At 38.4% G+C, this 18,768-nt stretch overlaps 1 protein-coding gene across 1 annotated transcript in view; it reads right to left on the bottom strand.

Moving 5' to 3' along the window:
* CTSS (cathepsin S) overlaps window positions 1–16,507 on the bottom strand; it is a 29,270-nt gene extending 12,763 nt beyond the window's left edge. The window contains exons 1-7 of the mRNA XM_082833638.1: window positions 15,847–16,507; window positions 14,760–14,886; window positions 11,793–11,915; window positions 10,805–10,954; window positions 9,031–9,258; window positions 7,960–8,122; window positions 6,975–7,077 (exon numbers count right to left, since the gene is read on the bottom strand). Of these exons, the coding sequence (XP_082689764.1) occupies window positions 6,975–7,077; window positions 7,960–8,122; window positions 9,031–9,258; window positions 10,805–10,954; window positions 11,793–11,915; window positions 14,760–14,886; window positions 15,847–15,872 (920 nt within the window). The 5' untranslated portion in view covers window positions 15,873–16,507. The remainder of the gene's footprint in view (window positions 1–6,974; window positions 7,078–7,959; window positions 8,123–9,030; window positions 9,259–10,804; window positions 10,955–11,792; window positions 11,916–14,759; window positions 14,887–15,846) is intronic.
* Between the last annotated feature and the right edge of the window lie 2,261 nt (window positions 16,508–18,768).

Genomic DNA, 18,768 nt, shown 5'->3' with positions numbered 1-18,768 from the left:
CAAACCATCAGAGGGTTGTATAATAAGGTATTTTGCATTATTTTGGTCCCCATAAAATAATTTTTACTTAGTTATGCTTGGTATTAAATCATTTGCCTATGTGCTAGACATTCTGAAAGCATTCTGTAAAACTTCTAGCTGCACTTATTGTTGGGATATTACTAAGGGCATAGTTTTCTGCATTAGATTGTATTCTCTTTATACAGCTTCAAAGGAGGAATAATAATAAAAATAATAACTATGATTTATTGGACATATTATGTGCCAGACACTATGTGCTAAGTGTTTTACATACATTATCTTGTTAAATCCTTATAGTAATATTGAAACTATTATTCCCATTTTACAAATGGGAAAATTGAAAGTTAAAGATATTAAATAACCTGCCTAAGGTCACATGGACAGTAAAGGAGCTAGGATTCTAAGCAAGTTCTGCCTGGCTTCAAAGTAAATGCTTTTACTTGCTATGCTATACTGTATTATAAAAAGAAGCTAAATACCCATGTCCAGAAAGGGAGAAAAATTCAGGGACATTGGATCATTGTTATATATATACCAAAAAGATTAAGTGTAAACAAAAGGAAGATAAAAAGGAAGAGGCCAAATAGAGGAAGACTCCACATTCTTTTACTTAAGGTTAACTTGGTAGCACTGGAATGACATAGAATCTAACCTTTTAAGAGATCATTAAGAACAAGTTTGATAATATAAGAGGGTTTTGCTTGAGTCAACCTCTGTGGAGCCTGGAATTCATGACCATATCCAATCTGTCCTTGCTGGGATTTAGTGCCAGGATCGCTGTGGTCGTTCATAATTTGTTCCCTTCCTAACCCACGTCTCTCTCTAATAGGCTTCTTATACTACTACCTTTATAAAAGAACATGCAGTTCCCTTAACTCATTTACTTTCTCTCAGTTCTAGACTTTGTCACATTTACCTTCCTCTGTTCTGATTGCCCTTTTTCGTCTGGCTATTTCTTTCTCATCCTTCAAGATTCAATCAAATAATCTGGCTAAAAGGCCCTCCCAGACTCCCCAGGCTATGCCAGGTACTCTTATTCTGTGCTTCCACTGCAATGGATGCATACCTCCATCTTAGCATTTATTGCATTCTATTGCAATTGTCTGTACATGCACACACCTGTTTCCTTGACTCTACGTACTAAACTGTGAGTATCTTGAAGGATGATAGGAAGGCTGTATTTTTCATTGCCTAGCACTGTGCTTGGCACATGGTAGGTACTAATATATGTTTGTTGAATCAGTGTATCAACAAAGATACAAAAGAGACTGTTCTACCTTTGAGGAGTTTATATTTTAGTGAATGGAACATGATTTATAGAAATAGCTATAACAGAAGGTACAATTTGTTAAATGCTATAATAGAATTTATAAAGCATTGCTAAAGCTTAGAAGTTAGAGAAACAATTCTGAGTAAATGAATGGGGTATGGAAGAGACAGCATTTGAGGTAGGTATTTTTTTGAAGAATGAATAGGATTTTAATGATATTTTAAGGATTTTTAAGGTTTTTTCATTTTAAAAGTAATAAGTGGTTTGTTAAAGACAATTTTGAAAATACGTATAGGCAGACAAAGACAACCTTTGTTTTTTTGTTTTGTTTTTTCTTGCTGTGCCGTGGGGCAGGTGGGATCCTAGATTTTTTTTTTTTTTGGCCAAGCTGTGGCATGTGGGATCTTAGTTCCCTGACCAGGGATCAAACCCATGCCCCCTGCAGTGGAAGTGCAGAGTCTTAACCACTGGACTAACAGGGAGGTCCCAAAGACAACCATTATTAACATTTGGTATAATTCCTTCTGGTCCTTTAGTATAACATATATCAGAGAAATGATGTATACTATTTTAAACTTAATACTTATACTGTATATAAATGTTGTATTTATATGTATTTTTTCATTTAAACATATATTCCAAGTATTTTATTAGGTTATTAATAATGGTCTGAATAAATACAATTTCTAACACATGGAATGATTATGTCATAATTTATTTAACACTATTTCTATTGTTAGGCATTTTTGGTTGCTTACTAGTTTCCACTATTAAAGGAGAAGAATGCTATACAATTTACATAAGTCAGGTGTGAAGTTTGCCCCAAATTAGGATTATTTTCTTCATATAGATTCCAAGAAATGGAAATAATTGGATGAAGAATATGAACACTTAAAAAGTTCTTGATTCATATTATCAAACTGCTTTCAAGAAGGATTGTAAAACTTTACTCTTCCACCAGAATGTATAAGGGTGCCCATTTCATCACAGACAGTGGGGTTTCTGTAGGCAGCAATGGGCTTTAAGGGCATTTCAGAAAGATGAAACGGCACAAGTAACAAATTAGAAATAGCTAAGTAGGGCTTTCCTGGTGGTGAAATGCCTGTCAATGCAGGGGACACGGGTTCGAGCCCTGGTCTGGGAAGATCCCACATGCCTTGGAGCAACTAAGCCCGTGCGCCACAATTACTGAACCTGTGCTCTAGAGCCCACGAGCCACAACTACTGAGCCCTTGTGCCACAACTACTGAAGCCTGCACCTACAGTCCATGCTCCACAACAAGAGAAGCCACCACAGTGAGAAGCCTGTGCACCACACAAAGAGCAGCCCCCGCTCGCCGCAACTAGAGAAAGCCCATGCACAGCAACGAAGACCCAATGCAGCCAAAAATTAATTAATTAATTAAATAAAATATCATTAGAAAAAAATAGAAGAAAAAAGAAATAGCTAAGTGTCTCTAAACTTAAAGAATGATGAGAAAGTAGTTTGCTGTGGCCCGAGTGTGAGTATGGGTACATGAGAATACAGTGGAAGAAAAGTGTAAAAGGCTACGTTGGAAGCTACCTAGTGGAGACCCTTGAATGCCTGGCCAGGAGTTTGGACTTTATTTTGATGAAAATGGTAGACTGTTTAGAATTTTGACCTTGGGTTTGGATGATACATATTTTAAGAAGATACTTCCATAGCTGGGTGAGAAGAGAATCTGAATTAATGTCATTAGGAATGGAAAAGAGAAAATACATATAAAGTATGATTCAGAGGCCTAAAGGACAGGGCTGTGTGGGTTTAGGGAGAGAAGGAAGAGCCCAAGATGATACCAAGGCTTTGATGATCTGAAGATGATGATGTATTACTCAAAATAGAGAATAATTTTTCCTTGAACTTACTCTGAAATCATTTTTGTGGATGGGGGATTTAGGGCAAGTTGGGATACAGAGAGGGGGAATTTGATTTTAGATTTGTTGAGTGAGACAGAGAGAGAATGTGTGTGTGTGTGTGTGTGTGTGTGTGAGTGTGTGTGTGTTGTAAGTGGAAGTAGGGCAGGTGGGTGGGGAATTTTGATTTTTAAAGAAGAGCTAAAGTTGGAAGTTGGACATAGAAGTCTGTTGCTTAGTAGAAAGGTAATTTTTAGAAATTGTGAACTGGGTATAATGCACATAATGGTGATAGATGAAGCTCAAGGATCAGAGGAGTTTGCTTTGGCATGGCTAGAGCTAGAGTATAAGGGACAGGTGGAAGAAAATAACCTAAGAAATGAGGCTAAAGCTGATATAGCAAAACAAGCCAGGAAAGGGATATGTCATAGATATCATAGAACTAAATGCAGTAGAGAGTTTATAAAGCAGAGAAGTCTCTCACATTTCTGTGCCATTGCATATCCTTTTGGGGTCATCGGGCAACTTACTTCCCTCCTCCAACACATGAGCAGTTCCATTCATCTGAAAACTTGGTGCAAGTAGCGCCTTCTCTCTGGAGCTTTAGGCAGTTAGGCATCTCCTCTATGGCCCCATAGCCATTTAGACATATTATACCATGATGTGTTGTATTTTATTGCTTAAAGATATCTAATTCCCAAGTGGACTGTGAGCCCTTACAGGATAGGATGATTTCTCATTAATTTTTGTATTTCCAAGGCCTAGATAATGTCTGTCACATTGTAGATGCCTAGAAAACGCTTGTTAAATTAGTAAGTGCTAAGAAGAGGTTTTGAATTAAAACCCTAAAAGATATATAATCTTCAAGAAGAAACTTCAATAGAGAAGAGGATTTACAATACCTACTGTAGGGAGTAAACAAGACATATATATATAAGTGAAAGTATTGCTCCATTTTAAAAAGTTATCACCGGTCTAGACCCAAGCTGATCAGTACTGGGAATGGGTTATAAATGTACCAAGACATTAATCACCTCAACTACGTTCCCAATGGGCCATGCAAATATTATCATCTTTGTGGGCCACAACATGAAAAAGATAGGAAAGTACCTTTTTGTTTGTTTATTTATGATTTGTAGACTAGGTACTTCCAGTAAAGATTTGAGGGGGGTTATGGGTTGAATTATGTCCCTTCCAAATTAATATGTTGGAACCCTAACACCCAGTACTTCAGAATGTGACCTTATTTGGAAATAGAAGCATTGCAGATATAATTAGCCAAGAACAGGTCATTAGGGTGGGCCCTAATCCAATATGACCAGTCTTATAAAAAGAGAACATTGAACAGAAATACACATGCACCAGGGAGAATGTCATGTGGAAATGAAGGCAGAGATCAGGTGATGCTTCTACAAGCCAAGGAAAGCCAAAGATTGCCAGCAAAACTTCAGAAGCTAGAGGAAAGTCACAGCCCTTCTGACTTCTAGCCTCTAGAACTGTGAGACAATAAATTTCTGTTGTTTAAGCCACTCAGTTTGTGATATTTTGTTATGGGAGCCCTGGAAAACTAATACAAGGAGAAACTTGGAAACTAATACAAGGAGACACGTTTAAGTCTCAACTCTTCACATTTCCTCTTTTTTTCCCTCTGAAAGCTACATTACTTTTGTTTGTGGGTTTTATGGATGTCAGCTAATTCATGTATTGAGGGGCTGTTAGGTGCCACATACTGTGCTGAGGATTCAAAGACAAGACATAATCTCTGCCCCAAAGGCACATACAGAATAGTGGAGTGACAGTTAGGTGAACATACAATTTAAATATAATGTGTAAAATATTCCAGTATGCATAGGATATTTTAGGAGCATAGAAAAAAAGACATTTTGCCTAGCCCAAGAATTTAGGGAAAACTTTCTGGTATAGATAATGCCTGAGCTGGTTTTGAAGGGAAAGGAGGAATAAACCAAGTGAGGAGAAAGGATGTTTCAGGCAGAGGGGCCAGCATAACCAAGATATGAAGATATTAAAGGTAAAATGATATGTATGGGAACTATAACTGTGTATGTTTCAATATAACTAGAATGAAAAATGTGAGACAAGTGCCAGGAATTGAGGCTGGCAAGACAAGTAGGGACCAGACATAGGCGACTCATCTTTTCTACTAGGGAACATTCATCTCACAATGAATGGTACTAAGTAAAAGAGGTATAAGCCCAGACTTATATTTTAGACAAACCAGATTGGAAGCAGTATAAAAGACAGATTTAAGAGTAAAGGAGGGCTTCCCTGGTGGCACAGTGGTTGAGAGACCGCCTGCCGATGCAGGGGACACGGGTTTGTGCCCCGGTCCAGGAAGATCCCACATGCCACGGAGCGGCTGGGCCCGTGAACCATGGCCGCTGAGCCTGTGCGTCCGGAGCCCGTGCTCCACAACAGGAGAGGCTACAACAGTGAGAGGCCCGCGTACCGTAAAAAAAAAACAAACAAAGAGTAAAGGAGACCTGGGTATATATCCAAAACAAAAACAAAAACACTAATTCAAAAAGATACATGCACCCAAATGTTCATAGCAGCATTATTTATAACAGCCAAGATATGGAAACAACCTAAGTGTCCATCAACAGATGAATGGGTAAAGAAGATGTGGTATATATATAATGGAATACCACTCAGCCATAAAAAAGAATGAAAATTATGCCATTTGCAGCAACGTGGATGGACTTGGAGGACATTATGCTAAATGAAATAAGGCAGACAGAAAAATAAATACTGTATGATATGGCTTATATGTAGAATCTAAAAAATACAATAAACTAGTGAGTATAACATAAAAGAAGCAGACTCATAGATATAGAGAACAAAGTAGTGGTTACCAGTGGCAGGGTGGGGGAGTGGGCAGTACTAAGTACTGGGTGTAAGATAGGCTCAAGGGTGTATTGTACAAGCCAGGGAATATAGCCAATATTTTGTAATAACTGTAAATGGAAAGTAACCTTTAAAAATTGTGTAAAATAATGAAATATTTTTTTAATTAAAAAGGAAAAGAAAGAGTAAAGGAGACCAGTTAGATGGCTACAGGGAGAGTCCAGGCAAGAGATGTCTCAACTAGAGCAATAACAGAAGAAATGGAGAGGGGGCAGAATCAAGGACAGATATGAGGTAAAATTAGTTTGACTTGTTGCTTGATTGGATCTGGAGGATCTAAGACAAATCCATAGTACCTAATTGGGTAACTATGTTGTGTGGTGTTGCCTTTTAGTGAGATGGGAAGTTCTGAGAAGGAACGAAATGGTAAGGAGGGCACTGGGTTCCCTGGACATGCTGAGTTTGGAGAAACTAAGATACGTGGAAGTGCATGTGTCCAGATAAATAAGTCTGAAGTTCAGGGCAGAGGTCAGAGCTAGAGCTAGAGATTTGAAAGCCATCAGCATATAGTTATAGCTGAAATCATAAGAATGGAATGATTGTATCCAAGAAAGATGTAGAATAAGAAGAGTAATGGGCAGAGGATGGAGCCCTGGAAGAAAGACCAACAACTGGGGGCTAAGCAGAGGAATGGGTATTCATAAAGGAGACCAACAAGGAATGATCAGAGAAGTATTGTAGAAGATAAATCATGAAAACCAAGAGCTGACTGCAGAATAGGAAGTGAAGAATTCTGAGTAATTTAAAATGTCACTTTATAAGAAGCTATAAATATTCACCATTTTCAATATCATGATGATCATCATCATAATCACAAGAAAGCATTGGTTGAGGTTCCCTCAAATTCCTGATTTTACTTAAATATACATTAAAGTGTGAGTACCTGTTTTTCACAAGCCAGTAGTCTTTCCCATTAAGGTTACCATATCCAATCACCAGTACACCATGATTCACAGTCTGAGTACACAAGGGGTCATAGTAGACACCTGAGAATAAAATATGGGTAGAGAACAAGAGTAAGTGATGTGTGGCAATGAAGGACATTTGAAAATGCTATTTTATTAGACTGTTTTGGGTATATGTCAGGAACATATACTCTCACATTTAAACTATTTAGAGTTCATGATTCTTTGCCATCAATGCTGTATTTGTCAGGGTTTTGTTGTTGTTGTTGCTTTGTTTGTCTGTTTGTTTGTTTAGCCAAGTTTGGCATCAGTCTAATCACAGCTCCCTCAGAAATCTTCTTTGATGAACTGCCACCTTTTCCTAATTATTTTTTAACTTATATTGTTGTATTTCTATGTATATATTCCTAAATTGTTTGTTCTATACATTGTCATCCTTTACTAAATTAAATGATCTTTAAGTTGAGGTTTAAAAAAAAAAAAAGATGATAACCTTCTAGTTTGTCTAATACAACGCTCTACCCTTAGTGGGCGCCCTCCTTGTACACTACTGTGTTGTACCTACACTCCACAGCGGCTACAGCAGCTAGGAGCTCAGGCTCTGGAGTCAGGCAGCACGGTTTCTAATTCCAACTGACCGCTTGCAGACTGTATGACTTTAGGCAAGTTAACCTAAGACTTAATTTTTTCATCTGTAAAATAGGGCTATTGTAAGGATTAAATGAGATAATGCACAGAAAGAATTTAGCATAGTACCTGGCCTGTACTCTTAGTAAATTTTGACAACTGTTACTTTACTAATTAGAACTGGGTATAAAAATATGTATATGAAATGATATGAGGTGGAGGATTCCATTTAACCTAATCTAAGCATCCAGAGGCATAGTGATGGGGAAGAATAATATTCTTTCTTATGGTGCAAGGGCAGTATAAAGCATGAGGATAACATGTCTGGATTTTTACCACTTCTGTAGAGGAAGAAAGAATGGCGTGCATCTACAGCAACAGACACAGGTCCTTTGTTGGCCACAGCTTCTTTTAAGGCATCTTCACTGCCGAAGGGAAGTTCAATATACCTTGAACATGTGGCAGCTCGATTTTTTGCATTATACTGGCACTTTTCATCCTGTGGGAAAAGGATAAATCAGATAAAGAAGTATACTTCAACTTCCTTTATAAATCGACAGTATCCTAAGTCTGGATTTGAAATATGCTTTCTTTCCTCATTTAGTCTTTTCAAGTGTCTAAGGCTCCTTCTTCCTTTTAAAGAAAGAAACATAAAATCTTCCAAACCCTAATAGTTCTATGTTTCACCAATAAAAGAGGAAATACAGAACCGTTCTGTTGCTTTAAATTGTATACATCTTCATATGTGCAAATTTACCAGGGTAATGTCTCTCAGACTCTAAGGGGATTGTTAGGGGCATACTACATCAAGACTCGAGACTAGAGCTTTAAGATCTTTTTTTTTAAATTTTTTTTTTGGGGTATGCAGGCCTCTCACTGTTGTGGCCTCTCCCGTTGCGGAGCACAGGCTCTGGATGCGCGGGCTCTGTGGCCATGGCTCACGGGCCTAGCCGCTCCGCGGCATGTGGGATCTTCCCGGACCGGGGCACGAACCCGTGTCCCCTGCATCGGCAGGCGGATTCTCAACCACTGGACCATGGAAGTCCCTGAAAATCTATTTTTAATCATGAACCCTGCTTGCTTGTTTAAAAATCATTGTGCCACTGATAAATTAAGTAGGCTGCTGCATAAGAAAGAGAACTCTTGAGAATTTAGGAATTCTTGATGGAGGTTCAGTCTCTCTCTCTCTCTCTCTCTCTCTCTCTCTCTCTCTCATACACACACACACACACACACACACACACACACACACACACACACACACACACACACACACACACACACACACACACACACACCAAGCAGCACTGCTTCTCAAGCAATTGGCTTGGTGATAAGTTCAGTACAGTGAGTTGGAGGGATAGCATGAGGTCAAGGGGCGGCACAAAAAGTTTGTTTGTGGCACACCATGGCTTTGTAGGGATAGGAAGCTTCTGAATCGATGCCGTTGTTATCAATGATATATTGGAAAGCCTCTGTCATGAAGCCACCATTGCAGCCTTTATTCCCATATTTTTCAGTTGAGCAATCCACCAGGTTCTGTGCACTCAGGGACACCAGCTTTCCTGTTTTCAGCTTCACTTGTGCTTCCAGGGCTCCCACAGCACTGAAAGCCCAACAAGCACCACAAGCGCCCTAAAACAGAGACAAAGTCACAAGGGCAATCACAGAGTCAGTAAGGATGACCTCCATAACACAAACTGGGCGACTCCCAACATGTCAGCACTTTCAGCAGATCCAGGAAGAGCTCCCCCCACTACAGTTTCCTCTTCCCTTAGGCCATGGCAATGAAGACCAAATACTTGATTGTTCTCTGGGCAAGGTCTAACCTTAATAAATATTTACGAATGGCTGAGCTCAGAGCATAATTGCCATATTCAAATATATTAAGAAACAGTACTTACTGAGCATGTACCAAATCCCAGCTATTTTCACCCCATAGTAAGGGAGATAAATGCTAATAGTAAAGTGATTTTTGAGAGGAACTGGGATGATTCCCTTGACCTAAAATACTCTTCCTTCTGCCAAATAATGCCTGAAACATAAGGTTAGCATTTTTCAGACATTTTTAGCTATAGAATTTTTTTGGTCATAAGATATTTTACAGGGAAGCATAAACAAACAGAAAAACACAAAGTTGCTTTAGTTTAAAAAGGTGCAGAGTGTTCTAAGCCACATCATAATTGTTCTCTCTCTCTCCACCTCATCCCACTCTGCTCTCTAGTGGAAGGAAGCAAATTCAATTTGCCTTTGGTCAAAGCAAAATCACCCCCTAAAATGCAAGCACCCAGAGAAAGGATCTCATTAAATTATTTATAGTTAACACTTAGATATGTAGTTTATTGGGTCTTCTTATACTTTTGTTTTAGGGAAGCTCCAGTAAGAAACCCAAAACTAGTTGAAAGAAAAATTATCTAGGTGGAAAAGAGTAAGAGATTAGCAGTATCATTCACTTCTTAATTTTTCTATTCTTCTTTGGTCACAAGCTGGGGCAGCTGCTCAGGACACTGATTCTTTTCCCTTATCCTGACCTCTAAGGTGATACATGTGTTTTATCCTTAGATATCCCTAACTAATTTAGGATTTTGTAGCTTTCTTTCTTTCTTTTTTTTTTTACAAGCAAATTAAAGGAAATACAAAAACATAGGAACAAATTTATAAAGTCCATATTTCTTATTCTAACAACATAAGCCTAGTCATGAATTAACTTGACCACTACAATTTACAGGCCACCCTTAGCTCTAGTTTTTCCTCTCCTTCAACCCTGAAATTCATAAGTGAGTTGGAGGAATAAACTTCCTGATTGAAATTCTCTCACACACATGATACTATTTCTCAAGTAATCGGCTTGGTGGAGGGTCCAGTGCAGTTGATGGATAGCATGAACGCTAAAGGTCTGTCTTAAAGACCTACTTGCTTAATTTACAGTTTTTTGCTTAGTCTAATATTGATGGCTCTAACCTTTGATGTTCTCAGCACTGTGGGGAATACAAAAAGTATCATATGTGGTCCTGGCCCTTCAGGAGCTCACAATGTAGTTGGGAAGACAAGAATAGCAAACATACTTAGAAAGGAACCTAAGGGACTATGAGATTCACTGCCAGATTATGTAGCTAGACTCAGTATTTAAGGAAGAGAGATCTCTATCTGGGGTACAGAGGCCTGGGATGACAATACTCACCTGGTATTTCACTTCAGTAACACACCCCTTCTCTCTCCAGTCCAGAGAATCAGGCAATTTCTGATTAGGGTTTGACTTGAAAGTGACATTTCTCTGCCATTGGCTGGGAACTCTCAGGGAACTCATCAAAGATATCACTTCTTCACTGGTCTACAAAGATATATACATAGCTCCTTTCACTTATACCCTTCTTTTCAATATCCTGATAACTGTAACTGTGAATATATTTAACAACTGAGAGAAACAAGTGGTAGCTGTGACTAACATAGGTAACTATCTGGTAGGTGAATTATCTGGGTCTCTTTAGTCTTACACTTTGCCATTGGCATCACAGTTAGGCATTGGGAAGGAGAAGAAGAAAATGATAAAAACTAGGTTACAGAGAGGCAGATTTTTGGTTCAAAGCAAGGCAGAATTTTATAAAAGCATTGTCTAAAAAGTGGACTAAACTGGTTTTCCTTGTGAGAAAGAATTATAAAAGAGATTCCTGCATTTAATCTACTTAGGGTGGTCCTTTCCAAGGGGTGCTATGATTCTTAATTTTGGCCACAGTGAAAAAGTTTTGTAGGGTAGAACAGAATCTAATAACTAATGGGAGATGATTTGTGATATTAAATACCCACACTCCCCCATTAAGAAAGCAAGTGGACCACATTAAATTATAAATTTAGACTTACATAACTATGTTAACTTATTCTAAAATATTTTGAGTAGCCTTTAGGCAATGCTTTCTAGAATTACTAAAAATAAAAGTAACAGTGGTCTGCGAGTTAAAAATACTCCTTTAAGGAAGGGATTTGTCAAGGAAAGTGATCACAGTAGGACCAAAGAAGCAATCTGTACAAATTCTTATGTCCTTGAATTCTGTTTTCTAATTTTATACACATACAGAAAACACTCCTTTGTTGTTTGCCTTCAAATTGCCTTTGGGGAGACAGAAATCCTGTTTATCCAGAGATGAAAATAGGATTATTTATAATTTACCTACCATGTCTCCCAGGTGGTTCATGCCTAGATCATATGAATGCATTCCCATTGAATGCTCTAGATTGTGAAGCATCACAGTTTTTAGATTCTTTTCCCAGATGAGACGCCGTGCTACTTCCTCATTCTAAAATATAAGGAAAAAGAACATAGTTATACTGAATCCTTCAAAAATGTGTTCAATAATGAAAATAAACATATTATGAAGCATTCTATTAAGTGTGGATCTGTTTGGGAGCATACAAATAAACGAATATATCCGATATAACTGGTAAAATTGCACAGTAATCTTAACTCTTCCTCTTAATTGCTCTGATGGTGATTAATATCATTTTAGATATACACAATGAACTTCCTCAATTTGCTAAAAAGTTTTTTTTAGAAGTTGCAGTTTGTTGAAGTATATTCTTTGTAAGTGGTAAACTCACTTAATGATTATAGGTTTTTTAAAAACAATTTCTTGGGCTTCCCTGGTGGCACAGTGGTTGAGAGTCTGCCTGTCGATGCAGGGAACACGGGTTCGCGCCCCGGTCCGGGAAGATCCCACATGCCGCGGAGTGGCTGGGCCCGTGAGCCATGGCCGCTGAGCCTGCGCATCCGGAGCCGGTTGCTCCGCAACGGGAGAGGCCACAACAGTGAGAGGCCTGCATACCGCAAAAAAAATAAAAATAAAAAAAAATATATATATTTTCTCTTTTACCCTCACTCTTGAAAAATAGTTTAGCTGATTATAAATTCCTAGCTTTTTTTTTTTTTTTTTTTTTTTTTGCGGTACGCGGGCCTCTCACTGTTGCGGCCTTGCGGAGCACAGGCTCCGGACGCGCAGACTCAGCGGCCATGGCTCACGGGCCCAGCTGCTCCGCGGCATGTCGGATCTTCCCAGCCCAGGGCACGAACCCGTGTCCCCTGCATCCGCAGGCGGACTCTCAACCACTGTGCCACCAGGGATGCCCAGAAAGCACTTTTGACTGGAGGACTCAGGAACATGTTTTTTCGTATCTGGAAAATTCTCAACCAGTATCTCTTCAAATATTACTTCTCCACCATTCCATCAGATGGAGCCACAAACTCTCTTTCATCTCTTAACCTGCATTTTCATAGTTTTTCCTTTTTATTTTTGTGTGCTGCCTTCTTGATGAATGCCTCAGTACTATCTTTCAGATTGCTGATTCTATCCAGCTCTTTCCAGTCTGGAGTTTATCCCTTTAATTGAGTTCTTATTTCAATGACTATATTTTTTTCATTTCTGAGATTTCTAATTGGATTTCTAATACATTTCACAATTTCTTGTTCATTCATGCAGATGTTATTCCATTATACATAGTTTTAAAAATAATTTTGGTCCTATTATCCTAATTTTATCCAGAGTGAATTCATATTCAGACTGTTGATTTTGTTGCCCTCCAGGAGCTTCATTTACATAGAATGAAATGTACATGGTGCCTCCTAGAATCACCGACCCTCACCTCCACCCCCAAGGCCGGAGTTTACGACAAGCCGTAGCCCAATGAGCAGTCAGCAATAACTCTTTTCTGCCTCATTTCATTGAGTATTAGAACCCAGGCCTAGGCCCTGGCTCTAGGTAGTAAGTCTGGATGCAGTCACTCTGTCTTGGAGCAAGATTTTACTGTTACCCCAGTAATGGACATGTACAGATATACTTCCAAACCACTAGAGGGAAAAAATGAAATAAAGAAAAAATAAATCTAATGAAGTATAGGAAAGAAAAAAAAGAAGAGAACTTTGAGATACATTTTAATGGTAGGATACTAATCAAAAGTCATTTTCATTCCTCCTGATGGACTAGAATCATTAAAAAGTGAGGTAATATTCATTTAACCAAATAGTAGTGCTAACTGCACATCTAACTCTAGTCAACGCTGAAATTAGAGGTCTGGTCCTAAAAGGGAGTGGGTGAGGGTGAAATTCATCAGTACTAAGAAAACAACTCAGACCATTTTTATACAAAAACCATACATCAAATAAGTAAATATATAATCCTTGCTTACAAACTCAGAAATATTATACAGTTATAGGACTTAGTTATTTGAAGCACCAGGGTTAAAATCTTAAAATCAATCAAGAAGTATGTTTTGAAATAAAAATAAAAGTAAAAACTGGGAAGTGAGAGTCAAGAAATAATATCTGCCAGTGCTTCTCTATGCCAGGGACTGAAAGAGGCCTTTTTTGCTCCTCAGACATGCACTCCTTCCCTCTTGGCCTGGGACTCTCACTTCAGTTTTCTACTTTGCTTGCTCCCTGGCTTCTATCCATTCTCTGCTCAAATGTCACCTTATATGTGAAGCCTTCCCTGACCATTCTATCATATGTATAAAATAATCACTCCCAACCCCTCACAGCCATCACACAGGACCCTTCCAACTCCCCCATGCCTTGCTTTATTTTTCTCTACTTCTTTCCTGTCTCTCCTTTTAGGATATAAGCTCCATAAAAACAGGAACTTTAGGACTTCCCTGGTGGCACAGTGGTTAAGAATCCTCCTGCCAATGCAGGGGTCACGGGTTTGAGCACTGGTCCAGGGAGAGCCCACATGCTGCGGAGCAACTAAGCCCGTGAGCCACAACTACTGAGCCTGAGCTCTAGAGCCCGTGAGGCACAACTACTGACCCCACATGCCACAACTACTGAAGCCCGCGCGCCTAGAAGCCGTGCTCTGCAACAAGAGAAGCCACCGCAATGAGAAGCCCACGCAACGCAACGAAGAGTAGCCCCCACTCACCACAACTAGAGAAAGCCCATGCACAGCAAAAAGGCCCCAACGCAGCCAAAAAGAAATAAATTTATTTTTTAAAAAAACAACAGGAACTTTATTTTGTTTCCTGTTGTATCTCTAGTACCAAGAACAGAATCTTGCAAGAGAGGAGTGTGTAACATTTATTGAAAACACTGCTTGTCACAATATGTAGGGTACTTGAGTAAAAGCAAATTGCTCAAGTGGCAGCCCATCTACCTGTTCCTTGTATTGTTTCCCATAGGTTTTCTTCCAGAGATCCCAGTGATGATCCAGAGTGGAATCTCTGTGCTGTTGTGCCATCACAGAGGAGCACAGCAGGAGCACCCACACCAGCCATTTCATTCTGTTAAAGGAAAGGTAACATAGGAAGAGTAGCTGTTAGCTGCATCTATTGTGACCATATTTTTTTCACAACAAAAAGTAGGAATGCAGAGTCTGTCAAGGGGACAGAATATTACAAAGCAGAATTATGCAGGAAACTTTCTGGATTATACAGTGACAGGGAGTAATGCAGATTTTTGTCTGAAATACCACTTCCAATTCTTAGTAGCACTTTAAAAGTGATTTTCAAAAAGTTTCCTGATATCTGGTAAGCCAAATTTTACATCTAAGTTTGGGGGGATGTGGAGATGAGGAAGCAGGGACTTGACAGGATTTGACAACAAATCTAACCAAGGGAAATCCTCTTTCCTCCTTTCCAGAAAAAAAAAAAAATCCTTAAGAAGAAGGCATACCTTTGAAAAATCAGTTTATCTTCATAATTTTTGAATACACAAGCTCCTCTTAACTGATCTATCCACAACCTTCAGAGATAGTTAAAAGACAACTCCTGTGTATTGCTTTCCCATCCTTGGATCATTTTTACCTTTTAACCTTTCTTTTCCCCTAAAAATCAAAATATCTATTTCAAAAGAAGAGGTTAACTGCTTTTGAAAACACCACTTCTATATTTAATACAAAGAGACTTCAACAGAAATTCAGTGACTAACTCCCTCAAACTGGATTCTACTTTCTTTTCCACTTTTTTAAATTCAAAACAGCTGGATTTTTAACCATGTAAATCTTCAAATTATATTCCAAAGAAAGCTATGTGTCTGCCTCAGGCTTTAGATGTTTAAGCAGACATTAACTTTTCAAAAATAGACTCTTTTTAGTAAAAAAAAAAGAGGCAAATTGAGCAACAATGATTTTTTTAGTTTACTTCCTGTAACAAACGATGTAAAACCTGGCAGGCAGAGTAAGCTAAAAACACAAATGAAGGATTTAAGGACCAAGTAGAAGAAAAAGAACAGACAGTACGTACATGATAGAACCAGCAGGTGCTCCCATACTAAGAATGCTTGATGGTGGGCTCTCTCCAAAGATTTCAAAGGCAGCAAAGAGACTTCAGTTAAAGTGACTTTAAAAAGAAATTGGAACTTGTCACATGAGGTATCCACAATGAGGAAGTGAACTTTCATTTCAGTTTCATTTAAAATCTAACTAGATTTGCTACATCTGGCTCTCTTGCTGCAGTTTTGGAGATAAAGCAGGTGCAGTAAACCATCAAAAAGAGCCCCCAGTAGAGGAGATCAGTAGAAAAAGCTCAGCAAAATAACACCAGTACACATTTACCCTTTAATTTTTCATCATTTTGATTATTCACTTTACCTAGAAACAACAATTTTCAGATGGAAAACTTTAGCTATGAAGAGATTAGGATTAAGTTCCTGAAATCCCAGCTTCCTCCATGATTTCCTAGGAAAATCCACCTTATTCTTTTTAACACAACTCATCCATGATCTACTGTTGTCTAATTCTCACCCAGGTGAGAATTCCCATTTATACATGGGTCAGTTTCTGAGCCCACCGATCTGTTTTTTAATCTATTGTCCCTTCAATACAGTTTTAATTAAAATAGCTTTGAATATGTCTCGATGTCTAATAGGGTAAGTCACCCCTGCCACTCCTATGTTTGTTCTTCTTTTTCAAAGTTGTCTTAACATTTTGTGCCTGTTAACTTTTCCATATGAGTTTTAAAAATCAGTTTATCAAGCTTCCTGAAAAATTCTGAGTTTTTATTTAAATTGATATATTTATATTAAATTACTATATGTATTATAAATAAAGTTTAATACACACACATATAGATAAATTTGTGGAGACTCAGTATCATTACAATGTTGAATATTCTTACCTGTAGCAGACATTTTCATGTTTGTAGCCATCTAGCTTTTAAAATTTTTATTTATTCATTTATTTTTTAAAAAGATTTTTATTTATTTATTTTGGCTGCACTGGGTCTTAGTTGCAGCATGCGGGATCTTCACTGCGGCATGTGGACTCTTAGTTGAGGCATGCGGACTCTTAGTTGCAACATGCGAACTAAGTTGTGGCATGCATGTGGGATCTAGTTCCCTGACCAAGGATTAAACCCAGGTCCCCTGCATTGGGAGCATGGAGTCTTACCCACTGGACCACCAGGGAAGTCCCCCATCTAGTTTTTTTTTTAAAAATATTTTTATTATGGAAAACAATTTTTTTAACATCTTTATTGGAGTATAATTGCTTTACAATGTTGTGTTAGCTTCTGCTGTATAACAAAGTGAATCAGCTATATGTATACATATATCCCCATATCCCCTCCCTCTTGCGTCTCCCTCCCACCCCTCTGGGTGGTCACAAAGCACCGAGCTGATCTCCCGGTGCTCTGCGGCTGCTTCCAACTAGCTATCTATTTTACATATGGTAGTGTATATATGTCCATGCCACGCTCTCACTTCATCCCAGCTTACCCTTCCCCCTCCCCGTGTCCTCAAGTCCATTCTCTACATCTACGTCTTTATTCCTGTCCTGCCCCTAGGTTTAGCAGAACCATTTTTTTTTAGATTCCATATATATGTGTTAGCATACGGTATTTGTTTTTCTCTTTCTGACTTACTTCACTCTGTATGACAGACTCTAGGTCCATCCACCTCACTACAAATAACTCAATTTCGTTTCTTTTTATGGCTGAGTAATATTCCATTGTATATATGTGCCACATCTTCTATATCCATTCATCTGTCGATGGACATTTAGGTTGGTACCATGTCCTGGCTATTGTAAATAGTGCTGCAATGAACATTGGGGTACATGTCTCTTTTTGAATTATGGTTTTCTCAGGGTGTATGCCCAGTAGTGGGATTGCTGGGTCATATGGTAGTTCTATTTTTAGTTCTTTAAGGAATCTCCATACTGTTCTCCATAGTGGCTGTATCAATTTACATTCCTACCAACAGCGCAAGAAGGTTCCCTTTTCTCCATACCCTCTCCAGCATTTATTGTTTGTAGATTTTTTGATGATGGCCATTCTGACTGGTGTGAGGTGATACCTCATTGTGGTTTTGATTTGCATATCTCTAATGATTAGTGATGTTGAGCATCTTTTCATGTGTTTGTTGGCAATCTGTATATTTCTTTGGAGAAAAGTCTACTTAGGTCTTGCACCAATTTTTTGATTGAGTTGTTTGTTTTTTTTGATATTGAGCTCCATGAGCTGCTTGTATATTTTGGAGATTAATCCTTTGTCAGTTGCTTCATTTGCAAATATTTTCTCCCATTCTGAGGGTTGTTTTTTCATCTTGTTTATGGTTTCCTTTGCTGTGCAAAAGCTTTTAAGTTTCATTAGGTCCCATTGGTTTATTTTTGTTTTTATTTCCATTTCTCTAGGAGGTGGGTCAAAAAGGATCTTGTTATGATTTATGTCATAGAGTGTTCTACCTATGTTTTCCTCTAATAGTTTTATAGTGTCTGGCCTTACATTTAGGTCTTTAATCCATTTTGAGTTTATTTTTGTGTATGGTGTTAGGAAGTGTTCTAATTTCATTCTTTTACATGTAGCTGTCCAGTTTTCCCAGCACCACTTATTGAAGAGGTTGTCTTTTCTCCATTGTATATTCTTGCCTCCTTTATCAAAGATAAGGTGACCATATGTGCGTGGGTTTATCTCTGGGTTTTCTATCCTGTTCCATTGATCTATACTTCTGTTTTTGTGCCAGTACCATATTGTCTTGATTACTGTGGCTTTGTAGTATAGTCTGAAGTCAGGGAGCCTGATTCCTCCAGCTCCGTTTTTCTTTCTCAAGATTGCTTTTGCTATTCGGGGTCTTTTGTGTTTCCATACAAATTGTAAAAATTTTTGTTCTAGTTCTGTGAAAAGTGCCATTGGTAGTTTGACAGGGATTGCATTGAATCTTTAGATTGC

The sequence above is a fragment of the Leucopleurus acutus genome, assembly GCF_964270905.1.
Source record: "Leucopleurus acutus genome assembly, chromosome: 2".
NCBI classification, from domain to species: domain Eukaryota; kingdom Metazoa; phylum Chordata; class Mammalia; order Artiodactyla; family Delphinidae; genus Leucopleurus; species Leucopleurus acutus.
The sequence above is the reverse complement of the archived record's forward strand: the minus strand, read 5'-3'. Positions and strand labels throughout refer to the sequence as shown.